Raw genomic sequence first — 17,044 nt, 5'->3', positions numbered from 1 at the left:
CACAGCATCATTTAGGCTGGAAAAGACCCTTAAGATCACCGAGTCCAACCGTCAACCTAACACTGCCAAGTCCACCGCTAACCCGTGTCCCTAAGCGCCACACCTACACGTCTTCTCGACACCTCCGGGGATGGCGACTCAACCGCTTCCCTGGGCAGCCCGTTCCAGTGCTTGACAAGCCTCGGCCCATCGATCCAGCCCGTCCAGATCCCTCTGGAGAGCCTTTCCAGCCTCCAACAGATCAACGCTCCCACCCGCCCCCTCCGAAGCTGCCCCACAGCCACTCGCGGTTTCCTACCCCACCACGGAAAGGCTCACGCTGACTCTGAAAGGCAGTTCCTTGCCACGGAAAAAGGCCGTTTCCGCCGCGACTCCCCAGCTTGCGGTCCCACCGCTAGAAAGTTCCGGGGGCGGCACATCGCCAAAGCGCTGAGGAGTCCTCAGGCCCTTGTTGGGCCACCTGAGACCTCAGGCCCTTGTTGGGCCACCTGCGACTTCGCGGCGCCGCCCTGAGGTGCCGTGCTGTGCCCCGGCCACCCACCGCCTCTGAGCGGATGGCACGTGCGAGCCCAGGCCAGGCTCCAAGGTCGCTCCCGTCCCCTGTGCCGGGGAGCCCGGCACCGGAGGCAGTACTTGCGACGCAGCCTTACCGGTGCGGCGCAGAGGGGAAGGATCGCCTTCCCCGACCTGCTGGCAGCGCTCCCCGTGCCGGGGGCAGGAGCGCAGAGTTCCCTCGGCCAGGGCTGGAGCCCTGCAGTCGCGCTGCCCCAACAGCACCTTTCGGCCAACAGCGTCCCCCTCGACGGCTGCCCCGGGGGACCCGGCATCGGACTCTGCCCTCGCCGCAGGAGCGGCCGCCCCGGTGACGCGGGTGCCGAGGGCTCGGGCCCCCGCCTCGGCACTTCGCAGCCACCCCTGCGAGGCGGTGGCCGCCTCAGAGCGGGCGGCAGGTGGCCGAGGGCGTCCCTGCCCGTAGTTGGGGCGCACGCAGGCCAGCGGTGCTGATGTCACAGTGGCCACTGTGACCCGCGGGGGCAAGCCCACAAGAAGGAACGCTGGGCACAGGCCGTCCGTCAGTGCGAGCCGGTGAGGTGAGGAGGGCAGGGGAGGGACGGGGCTTGTGCGGGGCTGCCGAGGGAGGAGGGGGGCCCCAGGCCTCGGGGCGCTGGGCCTGTGCCGCAAGCTCACCCGCCTCCGGCTTCTCCCTCAGAGTCGGCAGAGGAGCGTTTGGAGGAGACACCCGGCGCTGCTGGGACAGGGACTCTCCGAGCGCTCGCCGTTGACGTGCGCCATGTCCGCGAGGAAGCAGACGGCCCCCGACTCGATGGAGCAGGGTGAGAGCAAAGCAGCCCTCCCGCAGCGTAGCAGAGGGCTTGTCGGGGCGGTCAGCGTGGGGCCGAGAGCGGTGGCAGGGGGAGGCAGGAGCTCCCCGAGCACCCCGGGGCAGGGCCCCTCCTGTCCTCAGCCAGCGGGGCCCAGGCTGGGCGGTGGGCACCTGCTGGGACCCCCGTGCCTGCAATGCCCCCTTCCTCTCCCAGGCCTCCAGCCCTGCCCATCAGCCAGCTCGGCAGGGGCAGAGCAGGCCCTTGGGGGCAATCCCTCAGGGACGCTTCCCCCGGCCCCGCAGAGGTGCTCGTTCCCACCGGCGTTTGCTCTCTCCCCTCCAGCGTGCCTGCTGTGTCGCCGGGCAGAGGCTGACCCGGCTCTCTGCGGGGACAAACTGGAGAAGCGAGGGCTCTGTGCCCACGTCTTTTGCCTGGTGAGTTACGCCGGGGCTCCCTCCAGCTTGCTTTCCGACAGGCAGTCCCTGCCACGCTCTCCTCAGCAGCTCCTCTCTCTCCTCTACCGCAGCTTTTTGCCAACGAGCTTTTTCAGCGAGGGGACAGGGAAGCAGGACTCATGGGATTTCTCCCCGAGGATATTCGACGTACAATCGCGCGGCAGCGCAGAAGGTGAGCGCCTGACAAGACCGGGGAGATCTGTGCCGGGAGACGTTTGCGGGAGCCTAGCCCAGACCCGAGAAAGAAATCCCAGCCCTTCCAGCGGGCTCTGGGACAGGAGTCTCGCTCCCAGCAGCTCCGCAGAGGCTCCAGCACAGGAGCCTCGTCCGACAGGCGCATCTGCGGGGTGGGACCCAGCAGCGGCCACATCCTGCGCCCTGCCCGGAGGCGTGGGGCTGGCCGTGGCGGCCCTGAGGCTGCCGCTGATGGGGGCTGCTCTGCTCTTTCCAGCACTGCTTCGTCTGTGGCGAGAGCGGGGCCGCCATCTCCTGCTGGGAAATGGGCTGCGACCGCAGCTTCCATCTCCCCTGTGCCGTGGAGGGTGGATGCGTCACCCAGTTCGCTCTTCGGTACAGGTACCTCCTCTCCCCCTGCTGCCACCCGGGGAAGGAGCCAGCGCTTCTCCCCTCGCCCATCCCTTTCCTCTTGCCCCCAGGGCCTACTGCTGGCAGCACCGCCCAGAGCAGGCAGGGGAGGCGGCTCCGGAGGAGAACACCACCTGCCTCATCTGCCTGGACCTCGTGGAGGAGAGAAAGTCCTACGGCACCATGGTGTGCCCAGCGTGCAAACACGCCTGGTTCCACAGGGGCTGCATCCAGGTAGGAGCCGTTCCCTCGCCCCCGGGGCACGGCAGGCGCTCGGCAGCACCAGGGCCTCGCTCATGCTCCTTATGTTTCTCTCCTCCTGCAGGGACAGGCTCTGTGCGCCGGCATTTCTTGCTTCCAGTGCCCACTCTGTAGAGATAAGGAGCTCTTTCTCTCGGAAATGCTCACCATGGGCATCCGAATCCCCTTCGGTTGGTGTCCTTCGGGCCGGCTCCCAATACAGAGGCTGCAAGCGCTGTGCCGCGCCAGGGGCTCTGCCCCAGCAGTCCTTCCTGGCCCTCCGCTGTCCCGCGAGTCTGGGCTTCAGCTTCACGGAGGAGCTGGAAACAGGGCGGGGGGCGAGCAGGGACGCCCTGCATCTCCCTTATGCCGGGGCAGGGGCTCCTTCCTCCATTTTTCCTTCTCCATCAGACTGCCATCGTGGGAGAACAGCGTGCATACGCAGCACTAAGTGAGAGGCCACAGCCGCTGCGATGCCAGGGAGTGCCTTTGTCCAGAGGCAGGGAGCAGGCAGAGGAAGAGGGGTAAGTTGCCAAAGCTGCACCCCGGGGCTCTGTACGGGAACGCCGTCTCGCCAAGGGCTCGAAGCGCAAGCACTGAGACCGAGAGCTCGGCCGGACAATCCCGTGCTGCGGTCACTTTGTCCTCACACCGTGAACCCGTTTGCTTCCCCAGGCCCTGGCAACTGCTCCTGTGCTGCTCCTTCGCTGCCGAGGGCACCCACAGACGCTGCTTCCGACCTGAGGAGCAGCACGGCCAGCTGGGAGTGCGACGCGTGTGTGCTGGCCTGGGCACCGGTAAGAGGCAAAGCGCCCGGCTGCCCCTGGGCTGGGGCCAGGGGCCAGGCAAGGCCTGGCAGCGGGAGCCCAGGGTGGGCCTGGCAGAGCCTCTCTGCTCTAGGACGGCCGGGGGCACCGCTCTGGCCTATCCTGCCCCGGGCCTGGGGGCCGTGCCCTTGACCTTCCTGCTTCCCCTTACAGCCTCCAGTGCCAGCTCGGAGCTCGCCGGCCCCAGCGCTGCCGGCCAGGCAGGATCGGGCCTTCCCACGGCTCGCCGGCACCCGACACCAGCAGCCCCAGCACCGCCAGCCAGCTGCCAGCGGGGTCCTCCTGCGGCTCCCCAGCGCTGGAGACCACAGCCCCCCACTGGGAGCCAGGCGGAATTCGGGCCACCCACGGCTCCCTGGCACCGCAGACGCAGCCCCGGCAATGCAGCATCAGGGCCGTCCCAAGGCTCCCCAGTGCTTGAGGGCAGCAGCCGCTCCAGCCCCCCTGGGCCACCGCGTGCGAAACAGCTCCCGCTTCCAACGCCGGGCCCAACATCCCTACAGCCGGCCCGGAAGATGCCACGACAGGAGCCGTGCGCCAGCACCAAGTGCTGAGAGCAGCACCCCCAGCCAGGCGCGCTGGGGCCTTCCCACAGCTCCCCCACCCGAGACCAGCAGCCCCAGCACCGCCAGCCAGCTGCCAGTGGGGTCCTCCAGCGGCTCCCCACCAGACCAGCAGCCCCAGCACCGCCAGCCAGGCACATCGGGGTCCTCCTGCGGCTCCCCACCACTTCAGGGCAGCAGCTGCTCCAGCCCCCCTGGGCCCGTGCGGGTGCGAGACCGCTCCCGCTTCCAACGCCGGGCCCAACATCCCTACAGCCCGCCCGGAAGACGCCACGACAGGAGCCGTGCGCCAGCACCAAGTGCTGAGAGCAGCACCCCCAGCCAGGCGGCGCTGGGGCCGTCCCACAGCTCCCCGGCACCCGAGACCAGCAGCCCCAGCACCGCCAGCCAGGCAGCATCGGGGTCCTCCAGCGGCTCCCCAGCGCTCGAGAGCAGCAGAAGCTCCAGCCCCCCTGGGCCCGTGCGGGTGCGAGACCGCTCCCGCTTGCAACGCCGGGAGCAAAACCCCTACAACAGCCGGCCCGGACGCCGCCGCGGACCAGCCGTGCGCCATCCCCGAGCGCTGGTCCTGATCCCCCTCCACCCGTACAATAAAGTTGGCCGTTAATCTCTGCGCTGGGACATTCCACGCTCATTCGTCGGCTTCCTCCTCCTCCACCTCTCCCTTTCTTGGGGGGCAGCCTTAGGGGCTGGGCCCAGAGCGTTGTCTTCTCCCTGGCGGTTGGCAGCACCTTGCCCAGACCTCCCTCCTCGCGGGCTGGCCTTGGCCGGCTGCCCCGCGCCTTGGCCGTGGGCTTCGGGTCTCTGCCCCCGCCGCCGGGAGGGTGGCCCGGCACGGCCCACCGGCTCGCCCCCCAAAATCATGCGCCCCGGCCCCAGCGACTTTTGACACGCTTCAACTCTCTCTCCTTCTCGACAAGGCTATAACCCATTTCCCGCCCTCGTTGCCCAGGTGAGTGAGAATTGGGGCAAAGTGGCAAAGCTCCTTTTCTTGGAAAGTTGAGGTCGGTGTTGTGAGAGACTAAAAGAGTTAATGTCTCAAACATTGTGGTGGGGCAAGTTCTGCTTAAGACAAACCCTGCACAGCAAGGAACCAAGGTGAAAAGCCCATCAGCTCAGACATCAGCAACAGGAGGGGGAGGGCGTCCTGGAGGGTGCGCAGCTCCCTCTTCTGAGAAGCTCTTCTGATACAAAGATCAAACAATGGCCGTCTCTGCAGGGAAGGAGAAGTTACTCCACAAATGACCCCCAAGCCCAAAGGCTCACAGCCTGCTCATTAACCTGACGAGTTCGGGTGCCTGCCCAAAGGAGGGCAAGGATGAGAAAAGGACACAAACTGAAGCCCCGGGTGCGCAAGCCCACCGGGACTGGACCCCTCGGCTGACCGGACACCTCGGCTGACTGAACCAACGCTGGACGGACCCAGGACCGGGGAAATCTTTCTCTCTTCCTTTTCTCTCTCTGTCTTCTTCTCTCTTTCCTTTTCCTTTGCCACAATCCCTACACCTCATCCGTTTCAAGATAGCCTTTTTCTTGACTCCTAGCAAAAGCTCCCCGTCCAGCCAGGCCGGTCGTTTTCCTTCGCGGTTCGACTGGCGGCACATGGGAATGGCCTGGTCCCGAGCCGTTAAGATTTCCTTCTTAAAGAATGTCCATCCCTCCTGGACCCCTTTGCCCTTCAGGACCGTCTCCCAAGGGACTCTCTCAGCCAGTGTCCTGAAGAGGCCAAAGTTTGCCCTCCGGAAGTCCATAGTGGTGGTTTTGCTGACCACCTTCCTTGCCTCACCAAAACCTGAAAATTCTATCATTTCATGGTCGCTAAGCCCAAGACGGCCTCCGACCATCACACACCTCCCACCAGTCCTTCCTGGTGTCACAGGTGAACTAGTCAGAGAAGTCACCGTCGCCGTGGGCTTAACTCAGAGGGTTTTATTAACGATGAAGCCATGATCAAGTGGTAATCAATCGATGATCGAATGAAGATCACGTGGTCATCAAATGGCGATTAAGCGATAATTGAATGGTAATTAGAATCACAGCATCATTTAGGCTGGAAAAGACCCTTAAGATCACCGAGTCCAACCGTCAACCTAACACTGCCAAGTCCACCGCTAACCCGTGTCCCTAAGCGCCACACCTACACGTCTTCTCGACACCTCCGGGGATGGCGACTCAACCGCTTCCCTGGGCAGCCCGTTCCAGTGCTTGACAAGCCTCGGCCCATCGATCCAGCCCGTCCAGATCCCTCTGGAGAGCCTTTCCAGCCTCCAACAGATCAACGCTCCCACCCGCCCCCTCCGAAGCTGCCCCACAGCCACTCGCGGTTTCCTACCCCACCACGGAAAGGCTCACGCTGACTCTGAAAGGCAGTTCCTTGCCACGGAAAAAGGCCGTTTCTGCCGCGACTCCCCAGCTTGCGGTCCCACCGCTAGAAAGTTCCGGGGGCGGCACATCGCCAAAGCGCTGAGGAGTCCTCAGGCCCTTGTTGGGCCACCTGAGACCTCAGGCCCTTGTTGGGCCACCTGCGACTTCGCGGTGCCGCCCTGAGGTGCCGTGCTGTGCCCCGGCCACCCACCGCCTCTGAGCGGATGGCACGTGCGAGCCCAGGCCAGGCTCCAAGGTCGCTCCCGTCCCCTGTGCCGGGGAGCCCGGCACCGGAGGCAGTACTTGCGACGCAGCCTTACCGGTGCGGCGCAGAGGGGAAGGATCGCCTTCCCCGACCTGCTGGCAGCGCTCCCCGTGCCGGGGGCAGGAGCGCAGAGTTCCCCTCGGCCAGGGCTGGAGCCCTGGAGTCGCGCTGCCCCAACAGCACCTTTCGGCCAACAGCGTCCCCCTCGACGGCTGCCCCGGGGGACCCGGCATCGGACTCTGCCCTCGCCGCAGAGCGGCCGCCCCGGTGACGCGGTTGCCGAGGTGCTCGCCCCCCTCTCTCACTTCTCCAGCCACCCCTGCTAGGCTTTTCCGCCTCCTCTGCGTCTTCCTTTTCCTCGTCCCTGCCCTATTTTTTTGGGGCGCACGCAGCCCGCTTGTCCAGTCCATGGCCACCGTACCCCGCGGGGGCAAGCCCACAAGAAGGAACGCTGGGCACAGGCCGTCCGTCAGTGCGAGCCGGTGAGGTGAGGAGAGGGCAGGGGAGGGACGGGGCTTGTGCGGGGCTGCCGAGGGAGGAGGGGGGCCCCAGGCCTCGGGGCGCTGGGCCTGTGCCGCAAGCTCACCCGCCTCCGGCTTCTCCCTCAGAGTCGGCAGAGGAGCGTTTGGAGGAGACACCCGGCGCTGCTGGGACAGGGACTCTCCGAGCGCTCGCCGTTGACGTGCGCCATGTCCGCGAGGAAGCAGACGGCCCCCGACTCGATGGAGCAGGGTGAGAGCAAAGCAGCCCTCCCGCAGCGTAGCAGAGGGCTTGTCGGGGCGGTCAGCGTGGGGCCGAGAGCGGTGGCAGGGGGAGGCAGGAGCTCCCCGAGCACCCCGGGGCAGGGCCCCTCCTGTCCTCAGCCAGCGGGGCCCAGGCTGGGCGGTGGGCACCTGCTGGGACCCCCGTGCCTGCAATGCCCCCTTCCTCTCCCAGGCCTCCAGCCCTGCCCATCAGCCAGCTCGGCAGGGGCAGAGCAGGCCCTTGGGGGCAATCCCTCAGGGACGCTTCCCCCGGCCCCGCAGAGGTGCTCGTTCCCACCGGCGTTTGCTCTCTCCCCTCCAGCGTGCCTGCTGTGTCGCCGGGCAGAGGCTGACCCGGCTCTCTGCGGGGACAAACTGGAGAAGCGAGGGCTCTGTGCCCACGTCTTTTGCCTGGTGAGTTACGCCGGGGCTCCCTCCAGCTTGCTTTCCGACAGGCAGTCCCTGCCACGCTCTCCTCAGCAGCTCCTCCTCTCTCCTCTACCGCAGCTTTTTGCCAACGAGCTTTTTCAGCGAGGGGACAGGGAAGCAGGACTCATGGGATTTCTCCCCGAGGATATTCGACGTACAATCGCGCGGGCAGCGCAGAAGGTGAGCGCCTGACAAGACCGGGGAGATCTGTGCCGGGAGACGTTTGCGGGAGCCTAGCCCAGACCCGAGAAAGAAATCCCAGCCCTTCCAGCGGGCTCTGGGACAGGAGTCTCGCTCCCAGCAGCTCCGCAGAGGCTCCAGCACAGGAGCCTCGTCCGACAGGCGCATCTGCGGGGTGTGACCCAGCAGCGGCCACATCCTGCGCCCTGCCCGGAGGCGTGGGGCTGGCCGTGGCGGCCCTGAGGCTGCCGCTGATGGGGGCTGCTCTGCTCTTTCCAGCACTGCTTCGTCTGTGGCGAGAGCGGGGCCGCCATCTCCTGCTGGGAAATGGGCTGCGACCGCAGCTTCCATCTCCCCTGTGCCGTGGAGGGTGGATGCGTCACCCAGTTCGCTCTTCGGTACAGGTACCTCCTCTCCCCTCCTGGCTGCCACCCGGGGAAGGAGCCAGCGCTTCTCCCCTCGCCCATCCCTTTCCTCTTGCCCCCAGGGCCTACTGCTGGCAGCACCGCCCAGAGCAGGCAGGGGAGGCGGCTCCGGAGGAGAACACCACCTGCCTCATCTGCCTGGACCTCGTGGAGGAGAGAAAGTCCTACGGCACCATGGTGTGCCCAGCGTGCAAACACGCCTGGTTCCACAGGGGCTGCATCCAGGTAGGAGCCGTTCCCTCGCCCCCGGGGCACGGCAGGCGCTCGGCAGCACCAGGGCCTCGCTCATGCTCCTTATGTTTCTCCTCCTGCAGGGACAGGCTCTGTGCGCCGGCATTTCTTGCTTCCAGTGCCCACTCTGTAGAGATAAGGAGCTCTTTCTCTCGGAAATGCTCACCATGGGCATCCGAATCCCCTTCAGGTTGGTGTCCTTCGGGCCGGCTCCCAAGACAGGAGGCTGCAAGCGCTGTGCCGCGCCAGGGGCTGCCCCAGCAGTCCTTCCTGGCCCTCCGCTGTCCCGCGAGTCTGGGCTTCAGCTTCACGGAGGAGCTGGAAACAGGGCGGGGGGGGGCGAGCAGGGACGCCCTGCATCTCCCTTATGCCGGGGCAGCAGGGGCTCCTCCATTTTCCTTTCTCCATCAGACTGCCATCGTGGGAGAACAGGCGTGCATACGCAGCACTAAGTGAGAGGCACAGCCGCTGCGATGCCAGGGAGTGCCTTTGTCCAGGAGGCAGGGAGCAGGCAGAGGAAGAGGGGTAAGTTGCCAAAGCTGCACCCCGGGGCTCTGTACGGGAACGCCGTCTCGCCAAGGGCTCGAAGCGCAAGCACTGAGACCGAGAGCTCGGCCGGACAATCCCGTGCTGCGGTCACTTTGTCCTCACAGCCGTGAACCCGTTTGCTTCCCCAGGCCCTGGCAACTGCTCCTGTGCTGCTCCTGCGCTGCCGAGGGCACCCACAGACGCTGCTCCGACCTGAGGAGCAGCACGGCCAGCTGGGAGTGCGACGCGTGTGCTGGCCTGGGCACCGGTAAGAGGCAAAGCGCCCGGCTGCCCCTGGGCTGGGGCCAGGGGCCAGGCAAGGCCTGGCAGCGGGAGCCCAGGGTGGGCCTGGCAGAGCCTCTCTGCTCTAGGACGGCCGGGGGCACCGCTCTGGCCTATCCTGCCCCGGGCCTGGGGGCCGTGCCCTTGACCTTCCTGCTTCCCCTTACAGCCTCCAGTGCCAGCTCGGAGCTCGCCGGCCCCAGCGCTGCCGGCCAGGCAGGATCGGGGCCTTCCCACGGCTCGCCGGCACCCGACACCAGCAGCCCCAGCACCGCCAGCCAGCTGCCAGCGGGGTCCTCCTGCGGCTCCCCAGCGCTGGAGACCAGCAGCCCCAGCACTGGGAGCCAGGCGGAATTCGGGCCACCCCACGGCTCCCTGGCACCGCAGACCGGCAGCCCCGGCAATGCAGCATCAGGGCCGTCCCAAGGCTCCCCAGTGCTTGAGGGCAGCAGCCGCTCCAGCCCCCCTGGGCCCGACCGCGTGCGAAACAGCTCCCGCTTCCAACGCCGGGCCCAACATCCCTACAGCCGGCCCGGAAGATGCCACGACAGGAGCCGTGCGCCAGCACCAAGTGCTGAGAGCAGCACCCCCAGCCAGGCGGCGCTGGGGCCTTCCCACAGCTCCCCGGCACCCGAGACCAGCAGCCCCAGCACCGCCAGCCAGCTGCCAGTGGGGTCCTCCAGCGGCTCCCCACCGCCGGAGACCAGCAGCCCCAGCACCGCCAGCCAGGCAGCATCGGGGTCCTCCTGCGGCTCCCCACCACTTCAGGGCAGCAGCTGCTCCAGCCCCCCTGGGCCCGTGCGGGTGCGAGACCGCTCCCGCTTCCAACGCCGGGCCCAACATCCCTACAGCCCGCCCGGAAGACGCCACGACAGGAGCCGTGCGCCAGCACCAAGTGCTGAGAGCAGCACCCCCAGCCAGGCGGCGCTGGGGCCGTCCCACAGCTCCCCGGCACCCGAGACCAGCAGCCCCAGCACCGCCAGCCAGGCAGCATCGGGGTCCTCCAGCGGCTCCCCAGCGCTCGAGAGCAGCAGAAGCTCCAGCCCCCCTGGGCCCGTGCGGGTGCGAGACCGCTCCCGCTTGCAACGCCGGGAGCAAAACCCCTACAGCCGGCCCGGACGCCGCCGCGGGACCAGCCGTGCGCCATCCCCGAGCGCTGGTCCTGATCCCCCTCCACCCGTACAATAAAGTTGGCCGTTAATCTCTGCGCTGGGACATTCCACGCTCATTCGTCGGCTTCCTCCTCCTCCACCTCTCCCTTTCTTGGGGGGCAGCCTTAGGGGCTGGGCCCAGAGCGTTGTCTTCTCCCTGGCGGTTGGCAGCACCTTGCCCAGACCTCCCTCCTCGCGGGCTGGCCTTGGCCGGCTGCCCCGCGCCTTGGCCGTGGGCTTCGGGTCTCTGCCCCCGCCGCCGGGAGGGTGGCCCGGCACGGCCCACCGGCTCGCCCCCCAAAATCATGCGCCCCGGCCCCAGCGACTTTTGACACGCTTCAACTCTCTCTCCTTCTCGACAAGGCTATAACCCATTTCCCGCCCTCGTTGCCCAGGTGAGTGAGAATTGGGGCAAAGTGGCAAAGCTCCTTTTCTTGGAAAGTTGAGGTCGGTGTTGTGAGAGACTAAAAGAGTTAATGTCTCAAACATTGTGGTGGGGCAAGTTCTGCTTAAGACAAACCCTGCACAGCAAGGAACCAAGGTGAAAAGCCCATCAGCTCAGACATCAGCAACAGGAGGGGGAGGGCGTCCTGGAGGGTGCGCAGCTCCCTCTTCTGAGAAGCTCTTCTGATACAAAGATCAAACAATGGCCGTCTCTGCAGGGAAGGAGAAGTTACTCCACAAATGACCCCCAAGCCCAAAGGCTCACAGCCTGCTCATTAACCTGACGAGTTCGGGTGCCTGCCCAAAGGAGGGGCAAGGATGAGAAAAGGACACAAACTGAAGCCCCGGGTGCGCAAGCCCACCGGGACTGGACCCCTCGGCTGACCGGACACCTCGGCTGACTGAACCAACGCTGGACGGACCCAGGACCGGGGAAATCTTTCTCTCTTCCTTTTTCTCTCTCTGTCTTCTTCTCTCTTTCCTTTTCCTTTGCCACAATCCCTACACCTCATCCGTTTCAAGATAGCCTTTTTCTTGACTCCTAGCAAAAGCTCCCCGTCCAGCCAGGCCGGTCGTTTTCCTTCGCGGTTCGACTGGCGGCACATGGGAATGGCCTGGTCCCGAGCCGTTAAGATTTCCTTCTTAAAGAATGTCCATCCCTCCTGGACCCCTTTGCCCTTCAGGACCGTCTCCCAAGGGACTCTCTCAGCCAGTGTCCTGAAGAGGCCAAAGTTTGCCCTCCGGAAGTCCATAGTGGTGGTTTTGCTGACCACCTTCCTTGCCTCACCAAAACCTGAAAATTCTATCATTTCATGGTCGCTAAGCCCAAGACGGCCTCCGACCATCACACCTCCCACCAGTCCTTCCTGGTGTCACAGGTGAACTAGTCAGAGAAGTCACCGTCGCCGTGGGCTTAACTCAGAGGGTTTTATTAACGATGAAGCCATGATCAAGTGGTAATCAATCGATGATCGAATGAAGATCACGTGGTCATCAAATGGCGATTAAGCGATAACTGAATGGTAATTAGAATCACAGCATCATTTAGGCTGGAAAAGACCCTTAAGATCACCGAGTCCAACCGTCAACCTAACACTGCCAAGTCCACCGCTAACCCGTGTCCCTAAGCGCCACACCTACACGTCTTCTCGACACCTCCGGGGATGGCGACTCAACCGCTTCCCTGGGCAGCCCGTTCCAGTGCTTGACAAGCCTCGGCCCATCGATCCAGCCCGTCCAGATCCCTCTGGAGAGCCTTTTCCAGCCCTCCAACAGATCAACGCTCCCACCCGCCCCCTCCGAAGCTGCCCCACAGCCACTCGCGGTTTCCTACCCCACCACGGAAAGGCTCACGCTGACTCTGAAAGGCAGTTCCTTGCCACGGAAAAAAGGCCGTTTCCCGCCGCGACTCCCCAGCTTGCGGTCCCCACCCGCTAGAAAGTTCCGGGGGCGGCAACATCGCCAAAGCGCTGAGGAGTCCTCAGGCCCTTGTTGGGCCACCTGAGACCTCAGGCCCTTGTTGGGCACACCTGCGACTTCGCGGGTGCCGCCCTGAGGTGCCGTGCTGTGCCCCGGCCACCCACCGCCTCTGAGCGGATGGCACGTGCGAGCCAGGCCAGGCTCCAAGGTCGCTCCCGTCCCCTGTGCCGGGGAGCCCGCACCGGAGGCAGTACTTGCGACGCAGCCTTACCGTTGCGGCGGCAGAGGGGAAGGATCGCCTTCCCCGACCTGCTGGCAGCGCTCCCCCGTGCCGGGGGCAGGAGCGCAGAGTTCCCTCAGGCCAGGGCTGGAGCCCTGGAGTCCGCGCTGCCCCAACAGACCTTTCGGCCAAACAGCGTCCCCCTCGACGGCTTGCCCCGGGGGACCCGGCATCGGGACTCTGCCCTCGCCGCCAGGAGCGGCCGCCCCGGTGACGCGGTGCCGAGGGCTCGGGCCCCCGCCTCGGCACTTCGACGCAACCCCTGCGAGGCGGTGGCCGCCTCAGAGCGGGCGGCAGGTGGCAGAGGGCGTCCCTGCCCGTAGTTGGGGCGCACGCAGGCCGCGGTGCGTGAGTCACAGTGGCCACCGTGACCCGCGGGGGCAAGCCCACAAGAAGGAACGCTGGGCACAGGCCGTCCGTCAGTGCGAGCCGGTGAGGTGAGGAGAGGGCAGGGGAGGGACGGGGCTTGTGCGGGGCTGCCGAGGGAGGAGGGGGGCCCCAGGCCTCGGGGCGCTGGGCCTGTGCCGCAAGCTCACCCGCCTCCGGCTTCTCCCTCAGAGTCGGCAGAGGAGCGTTTGGAGGAGACACCCGGCGCTGCTGGGACAGGGACTCTCCGAGCGCTCGCCGTTGACGTGCGCCCTGTCCGCGAGGGAAGCAGACGGCCCCCCCGACTCGATGGAGCAGGGTGAGAGCAAAGCAGCCCTCCCGCAGCGTAGCAGAGGGCTTGTCGGGGCGGTCAGCGTGGGGCCGAGAGCGGTGGCAGGGGGAGGCAGGAGCTCCCGAGCACCCCCGGGGCAGGGCCCCTCCTGTCCTCAGCCAGCGGGGCCCAGGCTGGGCGGTGGGCACCTGCTGGGACCCCCGTGCCTTGCAATGCCCCCTTCCTCTCCCAGGCCTCCAGCCCTGCCCATCAGCCAGCTCGGCAGGGGCAGAGCAGGCCCTTGGGGGCAATCCCTCAGGGACGCTTCCCCCGGCCCCGCAGAGGTGCTCGTTCCCACCGGCGTTTGCTCCTCTCCCCCTCCAGCGTGCCTGCTGTGTCGCCGGGCAGAGGCTGACCCGGCTCTCTGCGGGGACAAACTGGAGAAGCGAGGGCTCTGTGCCCACGTCTTTTGCCTGGTGAGTTACGCCGGGGCTCCCTCCAGCTTGCTTTCCGACAGGCAGTCCCTGCCACGCTCTCCTCAGCAGCTCCTCCTCTCTCCTCTACCGCAGCTTTTTGCCAACGAGCTTTTTCAGCGAGGGGACAGGGAAGCAGGACTCATGGGATTTCTCCCCGAGGATATTCGACGTACAATCGCGCGGGCAGCGCAGAAGGTGAGCGCCTGACAAGACCGGGGAGATCTGTGCCGGGAGACGTTTGCGGGAGCCCTAGCCCAGACCCGAGAAAGAAATCCCAGCCCTTCCAGCGGGCTCTGGGACAGGAGTCTCGCTCCCAGCAGCTCCGCAGAGGCTCCAGCACAGGAGCCTCGTCCGACAGGCGCATCTGCGGGGTGTGACCCAGCAGCGGCCACATCCTGCGCCCTGCCCGGAGGCGTGGGGCTGGCCGTGGCGGCCCTGAGGCTGCCGCTGATGGGGGCTGCTCTGCTCTTTCCAGCACTGCTTCGTCTGTGGCGAGAGCGGGGCCGCCATCTCCTGCTGGGAAATGGGCTGCGACCGCAGCGTCCATCTCCCCTGTGTGCCGTGGAGGGTGGATGCGTCACCCAGTTCGCTCTTCGGTACAGGTACCATCCTCTCCCCTCCTGGCTGCCACCCGGGGAAGGAGCCAGCGCTTCTCCCCTCGCCCATCCCTTTCCTCTTGCCCCCAGGCCTACTGCTGGCAGCACCGCCCAGAGCAGGCAGGGGAGGCGGCTCCGGAGGAGAACACCACCTGCCTCATCTGCCTGACCTCGTGGAGGAGAGAAAGTCCTACGGCACCATGGTGTGCCCAGCGTGCAAACACGCCTGGTTCCACAGGGGGCTTGCATCCAGGTAGGAGCCGTTCCCTGCCCCGGGGCACGGCAGGGCTCGGCAGCACCCAGGGCCTCGCTCATGCTCCTTATGTTTCTCCTCCTGCAGGGACAGGCTCTGTGCGCCGGCATTTCTTGCTTTCCAGTGCCCACTCTGTAGAGATAAGGAGCTCTTTCTCTCGGAAATGCTCACCATGGGCATCCGAATCCCCTTCAGGTTGGTGTCCTTCGGGCCGGCTCCCAAGACAGGAGGCTGCAAGCGCTGTGCCGCGCCAGGGGCTGCCCCAGCAGTCCTTCCTGGCCCTCCGCTGTCCCGCGGGTCGGGGCTTCAGCTTCAGGGAGGAGCGGGAAACAGGGCAGGGGGGGGGGCGAGCAGGGACGCCCTGCATCTCCCTTATGCCGGGGCAGCAGGGGCTCCTCCATTTTCCTTTCTCCATCAGACTGCCATCGTGGGAGAACAGGCGTGCATACGCAGCACTAAGTGAGAGGCACAGCCGCTGCGATGCCAGGGAGTGCCTTTGTCCAGGAGGCAGGGAGCAGGCAGAGGAAGAGGGGTAAGTTGCCAAAGCTGCACCCCGGGGCTCTGTACTGGGAACGCCGTCTCGCCAAGGGCTCGAAGCGCAAGCACTGAGACCGAGAGCTCGGCCGGACAATCCCGTGCTGCGGTCACTTTGTCCTCACAGCCGTGAACCGTTTGCTTCCCAGGCCCTGGCAACTGCTCCTGTGCTGCTCCTGCGCTGCCGAGGGCACCCACAGACGCTGCTCCGACCTGAGGAGCAGCACGGCCAAGCTGGGAGTGCGACGCGTGTGCTGGCCTGGGCACCGGTAAGAGGCAAAGCGCCCGGCTGCCCCTGGCTGGGGCCAGGGGCCAGGCAAGGCCTGGCAGCGGGAGCCCAGGGTGGGCCTGGCAGAAGCCTCTCTGCTCTAGGACGGCTGGGGGCACCGCTCTGGCCTATCCTGCCCCGGGCCTGGGGGCCGTGCCCTTGACCTTCCTGCTTCCCCTTACAGCCTCCAGTGCCAGCTCGGAGCTCGCCGGCCCCAGCGCTGCCGGCCAGGCAGGATCGGGGCCTTCCCACGGCTCGCCGGCACCCGACACCAGCAGCCCCAGCACCGCCAGCCAGCTGCCAGCGGGGTCCTCCTGCGGCTCCCCAGCGCTGGAGACCAGCAGCCCCAGCACTGGGAGCCAGGCGGAATTCGGGCCACCCCACGGCTCCCTGGCACCGCAGACCGGCAGCCCCGGCAATGCAGCATCAGGGCCGTCCCAAGGCTCCCCAGTGCTTGAGGGCAGCAGCCGCTCCAGCCCCCCCTGGGCCCGACCGCGTGCGAAACAGCTCCCGCTTCCAACGCCGGGCCCAACATCCCTACAGCCGGCCCGGAAGATGCCACGACAGGAGCCGTGCGCCAGCACCAAGTGCTGAGAGCAGCACCCCCAGCCAGGCGGCGCTGGGGCCGTCCCACAGCTCCCCGGCACCCGAGACCAGCAGCCCCAGCACCGCCAGCCAGCTGCCAGTGGGGTCCTCCAGCGGCTCCCCACCGCCGGAGACCAGCAGCCCCAGCACCGCCAGCCAGCTGCCAGTGGGGTCCTCCAGCGGCTCCCCACCGCCGGAGACCAGCAGCCCCAGCACCGCCAGCCAGGCAGCATCGGGGTCCTCCTGCGGCTCCCCACCACTTCAGGGCAGCAGCTGCTCCAGCCCCCCTGGGCCCGTGCGGGTGCGAGACCGCTCCCGCTTCCAACGCCGGGCCCAACATCCCTACAGCCCGCCCGGAAGACGCCACGACAGGAGCCGTGCGCCAGCACCAAGTGCTGAGAGCAGCACCCCCAGCCAGGCGGCGCTGGGGCCGTCCCACAGCTCCCCGGCACCCGAGACCAGCAGCCCCAGCACCGCCAGCCAGGCAGCATCGGGGTCCTCCAGCGGCTCCCCAGCGCTCGAGAGCAGCAGAAGCTCCAGCCCCCCTGGGCCCGTGCGGGTGCGAGACTGCTCCCGCTTGCAACGCCGGGAGCAAAACCCCTACAGCCGGCCCGGACGCCGCCACGGGACCAGCCGTGCGCCATCCCCGAGCGCTGGTCCTGATCCCCCTCCACCCGTACAATAAAGTTGGCCGTTAATCTCTGCGCTGGGACATTCCACGCTCATTCGTCGGCTTCCTCCTCCTCCACCTCTCCCTTTCTTGGGGGGCAGCCTTAGGGGCTGGGCCCAGAGCGTTGTCTTCTCCCTGGCGGTTGGCAGCACCTTGCCCAGACCTCCCTCCTCGCGGGCTGGCCTTGGCCGGCTGCCCCGCGCCTTGGCCGTGGGCTTCGGGTCTCTGCCCCCGCCGCCGGGAGGGTGGCCCGGCACGGCCCACCGGCTCGCCCCCCCAAAATCATGCG

At 66.7% G+C, this 17,044-nt stretch overlaps 3 protein-coding genes across 3 annotated transcripts; all 3 read left to right on the top strand.

Annotated features, from left to right (window-relative positions):
- Window positions 1-886: 886 nt before the first annotated feature.
- Window positions 887-4,602, top strand: LOC115333413 (serine/arginine repetitive matrix protein 1-like). The gene is given in 10 exon segments (XM_029996321.1): window positions 887-1,086; window positions 1,211-1,334; window positions 1,668-1,759; window positions 1,852-1,933; window positions 1,936-1,952; window positions 2,232-2,356; window positions 2,437-2,599; window positions 2,691-2,796; window positions 3,281-3,402; window positions 3,586-4,602. Coding segments are annotated over 9 exon segments (1,767 nt in total). The 5' UTR covers window positions 887-1,086; window positions 1,211-1,291.
- A 2,468-nt stretch (window positions 4,603-7,070) lies between these two features.
- On the top strand, window positions 7,071-10,630 carry LOC115333412 (serine/arginine repetitive matrix protein 1-like). Its single transcript, XM_041118850.1, is given in 11 exon segments — window positions 7,071-7,106; window positions 7,233-7,356; window positions 7,690-7,781; window positions 7,875-7,976; window positions 8,256-8,380; window positions 8,464-8,652; window positions 8,654-8,701; window positions 8,703-8,822; window positions 9,044-9,157; window positions 9,310-9,428; window positions 9,612-10,630. Coding segments are annotated over 10 exon segments (1,971 nt in total). The 5' UTR covers window positions 7,071-7,106; window positions 7,233-7,313.
- A 2,776-nt stretch (window positions 10,631-13,406) lies between these two features.
- LOC121232488 (G2/M phase-specific E3 ubiquitin-protein ligase-like) lies at window positions 13,407-16,770 on the top strand. Its single transcript, XM_041118849.1, is given in 13 exon segments — window positions 13,407-13,421; window positions 13,758-13,849; window positions 13,943-14,044; window positions 14,325-14,402; window positions 14,405-14,453; window positions 14,537-14,614; window positions 14,617-14,698; window positions 14,792-14,893; window positions 15,117-15,230; window positions 15,382-15,463; window positions 15,465-15,501; window positions 15,685-15,934; window positions 16,044-16,770. Coding segments are annotated over 13 exon segments (1,803 nt in total). The 5' UTR covers window positions 13,407-13,411.
- Window positions 16,771-17,044: the final 274 nt, after the last annotated feature.

Source organism: Aquila chrysaetos, chromosome 20, assembly GCF_900496995.4.
Source record: "Aquila chrysaetos chrysaetos chromosome 20, bAquChr1.4, whole genome shotgun sequence".
NCBI lineage: Eukaryota > Metazoa > Chordata > Aves > Accipitriformes > Accipitridae > Aquila > Aquila chrysaetos.
The sequence above is the reverse complement of the archived record's forward strand: the minus strand, read 5'-3'. Positions and strand labels throughout refer to the sequence as shown.